The sequence below is a fragment of the Amblyomma americanum genome, chromosome 1 (assembly GCF_052857255.1).
Source record: "Amblyomma americanum isolate KBUSLIRL-KWMA chromosome 1, ASM5285725v1, whole genome shotgun sequence".
In the NCBI taxonomy this organism is placed as follows: domain Eukaryota; kingdom Metazoa; phylum Arthropoda; class Arachnida; order Ixodida; family Ixodidae; genus Amblyomma; species Amblyomma americanum.
In genome coordinates this window covers 428,668,085-428,676,151 of record NC_135497.1, presented here as the reverse complement: position 1 = coordinate 428,676,151, position 8,067 = coordinate 428,668,085, and the positions used below count along the sequence as shown (strand labels likewise).

At 46.3% G+C, this 8,067-nt stretch overlaps 1 protein-coding gene across 1 annotated transcript; it reads left to right on the top strand.

Moving 5' to 3' along the window:
• The first annotated feature begins 601 nt into the window (after positions 1 to 601).
• LOC144124952 (uncharacterized) lies at positions 602 to 1,902 on the top strand. The gene is made up of 3 exons (XM_077657919.1): positions 602 to 790; positions 1,136 to 1,367; positions 1,633 to 1,902. Exons 1-3 carry the CDS (start codon positions 602 to 604, stop codon positions 1,728 to 1,730), a joined length of 519 nt encoding a protein of 172 aa, XP_077514045.1. The 3' UTR covers positions 1,731 to 1,902.
• The last annotated feature ends 6,165 nt before the right edge of the window (positions 1,903 to 8,067 follow it).

Sequence of the window (8,067 nt, the reverse complement as noted above, 5' to 3'; positions counted from 1 at the left end):
TATCTTTTCCCTGACAGGTCGTGAGACCTACATAGCATGGGCTAATGATGCTATTTTACCAAGCACGGGATTCTAAGAACTACTTACCCCCGTATTCACAAACCAGCCTTACACTTATAGCAAAAGGGCAACTTTCATTAGGATACAAAAAGTACAAGATTGAGGCCAAGGTTAAGTGCGACTAGAAAACCCGCCTTAACTCACCAAAAGGAAGCCTTATGAAAGATCCGCTTATCGTGCAGAAAAGTATGCCTGCGAACGAGGCTACCAACTATTTTAGCACTTAATTGTACGTTTGTTTCCTAAAGAAGAAGCTGCTAGCGACTATAATTAAGAATTAAGTGCTGATTCCTGTGTTTGCGAAGATTTAGATAAAATTGGAGGCACAAATGCTATGTTTAGCCAATCGTCCTTTTCAAAATCTGGCCACAGCTGCGGTCGTTCAGATCCAATCCAATCCAAACTGTGTTTCTTCGCTGTTTTTGATCGCGTGTTATTTGGAACTGCTTTTCCTCTTTCTCTCCCTGAAAACAGCTGTTTCTGTTTTGTTTTTGTATATATTTTCTATTTTGACGGCCTAGTTATTATATTACGTTCTGCAATGGCAGGAGAAAGAAAGAAAATCAATTTTACGGAGGACGAAAGAAGAATATTGATCGACCTCGTGGATCGGCGTAAAAGCGTGATTGAAAATAAGCGGACAGACGCAGTGTCGGTCAACGAGAAGAAGGTGGGGCTGGAGATTGAGCAGCAGTTCAACCCGATTCTCAACCCGAGCAGTTTCACCTGGGTGTGCCATCTCTTGATAGGCTAACAACAACAACCGTTCAACAGCCAGCACGGCGTGCGGCCGTGCAGCAGTCAGCAGCTTCACAAATGCTGGGATAATCTTAAAGAAAAGTGGCGCAGAGGCAAGGCGACTGACACAAAGGAGTTGTTCCGTACAGGTAAGCTGTCTTCTTGTCGCATCAGTGTGCCGCTAAAGTAATCTTGTTTCTTTCCACCGGGTTCATATGCTGCAAAAATCTCGTAACGGGGGTGAATTTTTGGGCGAGAAGCTACTATTTAGTGTAGTTTTCAGAGAGAATGTGTAAGGATAGCCTGATATTCAAGAAATTTTCTCTTGTGTTGTTAGGGCGGCGGCTCAGCGGTGCCGTCATCGCTGACGGAGGAGCTCGAAGGGGTTGGGGCTGTGGCGTCGCACATGTCCGAGGTTATAGACAACCCTTTCGACGGCGACCGCCCGCGACAGGAAGGAGCCAACGCAGCCTCCGCCGACGAATGCAGGGCAGCTGTGGCTGGGCTGCTGGCGCCGATGCAAACGCAGGCGATTACTGCAGCAAGTGTTGCGCTCAATGGGAACGAAGGTAAGGATTTGGCAGTGCACTGAATGTTATTTATGTTTGGCAGTGTTTTAAGATGGACTCGTCTGACTGGAAAAATGAAGGCATGATCTTTTTCTAGTATGACTGATGGCAAGTTTGCGAAATAATAAAAAAACGAAAGCATGATTTTAAACTTCGAGAGGATGCGGCCTGAACAGACTTCAAACGGCACAATTCTTTATTGTGTTATGTCCACAGCAAAGAGTAAAAGCACGGAAAATACTCATGGCAAAACAATCTTTTCCAGGTGTCGACGAACTGCTTCAGTTCATCTATGAGGGTGACACTGAGGTAATGCCCCCAGAATCAACTTATCAATTGCCACCACCTCCCCCACGGCACTAAACTCCACAGCCCTCTGTTGTGGCCCTAGGGGCACGTTAGAACAACACGAGCTCCATTACCCAAGGCACCAACGCAGGTCCTCAAAGCAGGACCAGTCGACGGCGAACAGCAGTGGACGAGGAGCTGGAAACTCGCCTTCAAGCTGTTGCCGAAAAAAAAAATCATAGAAGATCCGAACACGTGCAGCGCATGCGCATGCTGCGTGCAGAAAGAAAAAATAAAAAGCAATTACATTCAAAAGTTGCAGAATGCAAAATCAAAAGCTGCAGTATTGAAACTGAAATTGCAGTTGCTGCAGAAGCAGGCGCAACTTTCCACTGCTCAATAAAAAGTGAACAGTCCAGTTTGGGCTGACTGGCTTCACTATGTCTGAATTGTGTAGGCCGAAATGCACAGCGGTAAAGTGCGTACAGGAAGCACTGCGCTGACAGGCCAACCATCTATATTTATAAGACTTTACTCTTTTTAGGAAGCCGTCATCATAGGAAGGTTGCATGCATATTCATAATACAACAAAACTTTTGACGTCTCAAGAGGTTAAACATTGTAATGTTTTGTCTTTACAATCCATGCAGCGTTATACAAACAAAGGATAACTGAAAAGATGTAATCGCAATCTTTCAAGTTAATAGTTGAATAATTTTGAAAACAAAAATTACTGTCATTCACTTGGTCTTGTATCAAAGTTTACTGTGTAAAAAAAGAGTACTTGGAAATAGTTCGGTGTGATGGCTTGACAAAGTGAATACAGATGGTTTGACACCATCATTCCTACTTGCTGCACCTGTATTATGGGCCTGTATTGTCAGTTGTACACAGATTTCATAAACCTTTCAGCAGCAGGAAGTCTGCCGCACTAGTGTGACGAAAAGTGCTGCCGAACGATCTGGTTACGGACTCTGAACCCATTTCGGGTGTCCTGTGGTTGTGCCTGTGCACCTGCTTGCACTGTTCCTGCGGGAAGCACAACAGGAGAAGACATTGTGGTGGTGCAGGGCTGGACGTCGGGAGGAATCGTTTCTTTCAGTTGCAGGGTCAGGTTGTGGAGGGCACCACACGCCGTTATTACCAATGCAGAAGTTGTTTTTATCTGTAGTTTTATGTCTAGGCATGGAAAGCGTCTTTTCCAAATCCCGAACACTCTCTCTACACTGTTGCGTGTCCTTTTCTGTGAGGTGTTGTACCTAGAAAGAAAGTGCTGTCTTAAAAACTACACTTGTCAATATGGCAAAAATGCGCCACAGGGTCCTGTTGTAGTTTCAACTTACCTTCGCTCAGCGCTGTTTTTAGGTTCATTAAATGGAGTCATTAGATATTGGCGACACGCATAGCCAGAGTCGCCTAGCAAGATTCCTGGCACAGCACCATCTTCGAACTGGGCTCTAGCATAGCTGCTGTCGTAGATGCGGCTGTCATGGGCAGAGCCAGGCCACCTCGCGACAGGGTACAAAAATTGTAATCCAGGCCCTGCGATTGCCTGTGAAAACTAGATGTATTTGCAGTTAACTCCTTTGCAGCCTATTGTAGGACAAGAACACTTTGACATAATTAATGGTAACAAGCCAGTTGCAACACAGGGGATGTATGCCATCGTTCTCATTATTCATATTCGCTGTCGAGCTACGATTATTCTTTCAGGGTTATGCCACTTCGATATTTACGATAGTGCTGCAGCAGCAGGAGCAGAAGAGATTGTATTCAAATCGACTACCTTTCAAAACTAAACAATTTGATATGACTAACATGGGAACAAGCCAGTAATAATGAGCGAGTCATATGACAGCAGTTTCAGTAGCCCTTGCGCCTCGTTCCACCAATGCGAAGGCTAAATAACTGTAGTCATTTTGGAAACAGGTTCTATGCAAGCCTGTATTGCTGTTACTATTTTCCGCTTATATCTCACTCATATTGATACAAAATAACATGCGTTCAAGTTTTTTAAGTTATAGAACATAAAAAAAAACAAATCTGAAAAAAATTCCCCAGCTAACTTTGCCCATTGCAATATGCTGAAGTAGCGACCACATACCTGAACATTGATAGAAAAGTATCCCTTTCTATTTCTGTACACCTCGGCATTGTCACCTCCGGGACTCTTGATGCGGACGTGCGTACAATCCAAGCAACCTGTCACTCCAGGAAAACCACCCATTCTGTAGTACTCTAGAATTATTTGTGGGGCTTGCGTGCTGTCTGGTAGTTTCACGAGTTCCGGAAACAATCTGGCAGCTATCATTGTAGTGATGCGCTCAACGATTCGCTGCACAGTGGGCTGAGAAATATTTACCAGGTCCCCAGTCACTACCTGGAAAGTTCCAGCTCCATAAAAGCGTAGTGTCACCAACAGTTGCAGCAGTGGCGGCACGGGGGAGCCGCGGTCGTCGGTGTTTGCTTGTAGCTGCAGCATCGCCAGCAGCTTCACCATGGCGAGTTTTGAGAAGCGGTACCGGGAGAGAAATTCCCTGTCTTCGTAATGGTTCATTGGGTTGGTGCGGTCCCTGAGTATGCGCCGTAATGTTTTCACATATGGTAGACCTTCCCGGCTTTCCATTTCTCTTCTCAAGGCGGTGAAGTCGACGAGCGCCGAGAAAATTTCATAGTGGGTAGCCATCTTGGATGTGATAAGAAGCGCGTTACGGTAGCTCCCGACCTACCTTGAGAAATGCCCATTTATCCTTAAGTTAAGGTCGCAAAATTGCGCAGCTTAAGTATAAGTTTGGATTGTGAAACACGCTAGGGCCTTCTTAAGTGGACGAAGAGAAAAGATAAGTGTAAGGTTCGTTTGTGAACACGGGGGTTAGAATGCATGCTTGTGTTCATTAATTCTGTAACTCGGTTGCCTAAGCACTAAGGAATGCGTTCCTGCAGTTTGCCTAAAGCACATGATTTACAGGACTCAGGTTCTCATCTTAAAAGTTTTAATTGTGCTTGCATCTAGAAGTTCCCAGTGTTCAGTCTTTTTAGCTTCAGAGTCCGTAGAAGTTGAGATCGGATCAATAGTATGAATCAAAATGCCGCTGTCAATAGCGCTCTGTTGCGCGCACACACGGTCATGGGGTTTAGAATCGTGGGTAACGTTCTTGATGCAAAAGATATTTTATTTTAAATTCCTCAGAAGACGGTATATGACACGGCATGGCAGCAGTATTCAGAAAGGAAAATAGGGTGTAAAAATAAGCGGGTTCGTTTCGCCTTAGACTCAGGAGTACGCGCACAAAATTTGTTCGCAAAAAAAAAAATCGTATGCGTCGCTACGCCGATGACTGAACTGCGCATTGAAAAACCACGGCTAAGCTGAAATAAAAAAAAAATCAGTGCAATCCCATGCGCAAGTCACCTGAAAACGCACATGGAATTCGTTTCGCAGGGCGAAACGCGCGCGTCTACCGCAGACGCCGTGGCTGGCAAGGCACACCGGTTGCTCGAAGCGCCACCGCGGCGGTCATTCAGCAGAAGCCCCCGCCGCAGCCGGCGTACGCCAGACTAGCAAGTATTTCTAGGGACCCTGCAACAGCCTCCATCACCTTCGCCATCAGCAGCAGCGCGGCGTGGCGACGTTGTGGCACCTCCATTTAGCGTTTCCGTTGTTGCAATGCTACTTTTGGTTAAAGGCTGCCTTTTCACATTTTGTTTCAAAATGAGCGGATCCCGACGGCAATTCACCGTCGCCATCAAGAAAAACGCGACTGGGTATGCGGAAGCTCACGGCAACCTGGTGAATCAGCGCAAAGTTTGAGTATCTGAAAAGAGCATTCGGGGCTGGCGGAGGCAGAAGCTGCGTGTTACAACTTGCAGCAACCAGAAGGAAACATCATTCCGTGGGCGGACCGCAACGTATCCAGAATTGGAAGGAAAGGTTGCGGAGTTCGTCCGCGAGCTACGTGCAAGGTCGCTGCCTGTGACTGCCGAATGCATCCGCGTGAAAGTGGCAGAGATCACGGCACGGAGCGGCGAAAGAAGCGAGAGTAAGCGCATCTGTACACATGCGCGTACCTCGTTTGTTTTTGCCGCTCCTTGCCGTAATGATAAGGCGCTGTCAAACACGCCGGTCGATGGGCACGCGATAATGTTAAAAAAAAATTGGCCGGATGTATGTACATATGAGCAGCATTTCAATGAGAATAAATACTGTCACCATTGTGCAACCTGTTGAGTCGGATTTATTTTAAGGTAAGGGCGACTTTCAGTACTTTTTCCATTGAAAAAGATTTTTTTTTCAGTTTTAGAATTGGTTAGTTGGGGGGTCAACCTATATTCCGGTCCGACCTATAGCCCGGTTTTTACGGTACTTCTACGGATGCCAATAATATCATTTTTTTTTAAGTTCGTACTTGCGTGTCGGAAGCACGTGTAGTAAATAAACATTGTCTTTCCCGCGCGAATCGTCTTCTTGTCACGTGGCTTTTCCGCCGTGCTGTCATTGGTCAGAGGGCGGAGCTATCGCGCTGTCGCTGCGAAAATTTCCAACTTTTTGGAACCCCTTCGCTCTGGCCGGCCGAGCCGCCGCGACGGGTAGAAACAGGTTTTAACGTCGCGGCGACAGCATTCCCTGGCATTTTCGCTTGCGTGTCAAACAGGCGATGTGAGAATCGCTCAGGTGATACGAAGCATCAGTAGAAGCGGAGAAGTCGGTCGTTTTCATCTCCTGACGATGTTCTAAAGGAATGGAAGGGCCCTCTCCGAGACGCTTACGAGAAGAAAGGGGTGGTAGCGCCCTGGCACGCGAGCTCATCGCGTTTAGCTCTACGTGTGTGACGACTGCTTGTAGCCAGGAAGAGATGTTTTCGTGGGCGCGCATAGAGGAGAGTCAGCGACCTTTCCCTACTTCCCCGAACTCTCTCTTCCCGAAAGCGGGGGTCGACCGCGGCGGCTGCGTTTTTATGGAAGAAAAACGCCAAGGCGCCCGTGTGCTGTGCGATGTCAGTGCACGTTAAAGATCCCCAGGTGGTCGAAATTATTCCGGAGCCCTCCACTACGGCACCTCCCTCTTTCTTCTTTCACTCCCTCCTTTATCCCTTCCCTTACGGCGCGGTTCAGGTGTCCAACGATATATGAGACAGATACTGCGCCATTTCCTTTCCCCCCAAAAACCAAACCAATTAAACTACACTGAAGGGATTTCAAGAAGAAAGCTAAGAGGCCAAGTAGTTGAAAAAGGGCGGGGAAACGGGAAAGCAAGACGACCCGGGCAAACAGGAGACGCGGCACAAAGAAGGGAGGGCAGAGTAGCTGCAAACGTAGCCAGAGAATGTCGACCCGGCCTCGCCTCCCGGGACGACCATCCGCCCCAGTGGGATAGGCTACGAGTGTTGTACGCCACTATGGCTTGTAGAATACTTCGCCGAGAGCCGCCCACTAGTCCTCAGTCTTCCGTCACCCATGCTGCCACAGCCATGGTTATGTCCGAGCCTCAGATCTCCAGAGCCGTGTCCAGGAGCTGCCTCGAGATGTCAGGGTAAAAGTAATATTATTTCTTAACTAGTCGATGAGGGAAAGGTGGGGAAAAACGCTGGAAGGCCAGCTTCACTGTAGCTCCCTCCTCCCTTACAAAGTAAGCACGTATTGTAAATGGACGCAGTAGAGCCCAACGTACATGCGCTTTGCACGAGAAAGCAGTACATGAAAAAAAAAGTAAGAAATGCACGCTCATCTAAAAGCAAGTTCGCCTAATTCAGGCATCACAGAATGCATACAAATGACCGAGTAGGGTTCTTGAAGTTAGTAGCAAAACAAAATCGGTACAGCGGCTTGCGCAAATTGTGTGGTATGTTAATTAGAGAAACAGCAAGAAAAGGCAATGCGGTTAAAAAGAATCAAAAAGTTATTCGAAGCCCCGTTTAGCGAAAAATTACGCAAACCCGCTTCATTTACCGTGTCGAGGGGGATATCGCAGTTCATGCATAAATTTAAGGATTAAGATAGTTTAGGTGCGCGGTACTTTACGTGTTTTATATATATATATATATATACTACTTTGTTAGAAATCAAGGCTAATTGGGCAAGAAAATTTTTATTATTTCTTATTACTGTTTTAAAAGTTCAGCACTAGTGGTACATACTATTGTTCTGTATTAAACGTAGGGCAGAGGATTCACATTAATTAGTGCTATCTATGTTTTAACATTTTTTGCGTGTGAAAGATGTATTTTTGTAAACTCGTGCTGCTAGTAGTATCCCACACCAAAGTATAGTATTTAAAATAAGAATAAAATGGGGAGGAGTATCGAGGGCTTATCTTTGACTGCAAAAAATGTCTAGTGACATGGATCACCATTAAAAAACTTCGAAACTTGGGCGTTATGTGATTTATATCGTCATGCCAAGTCAATCGTTCCGA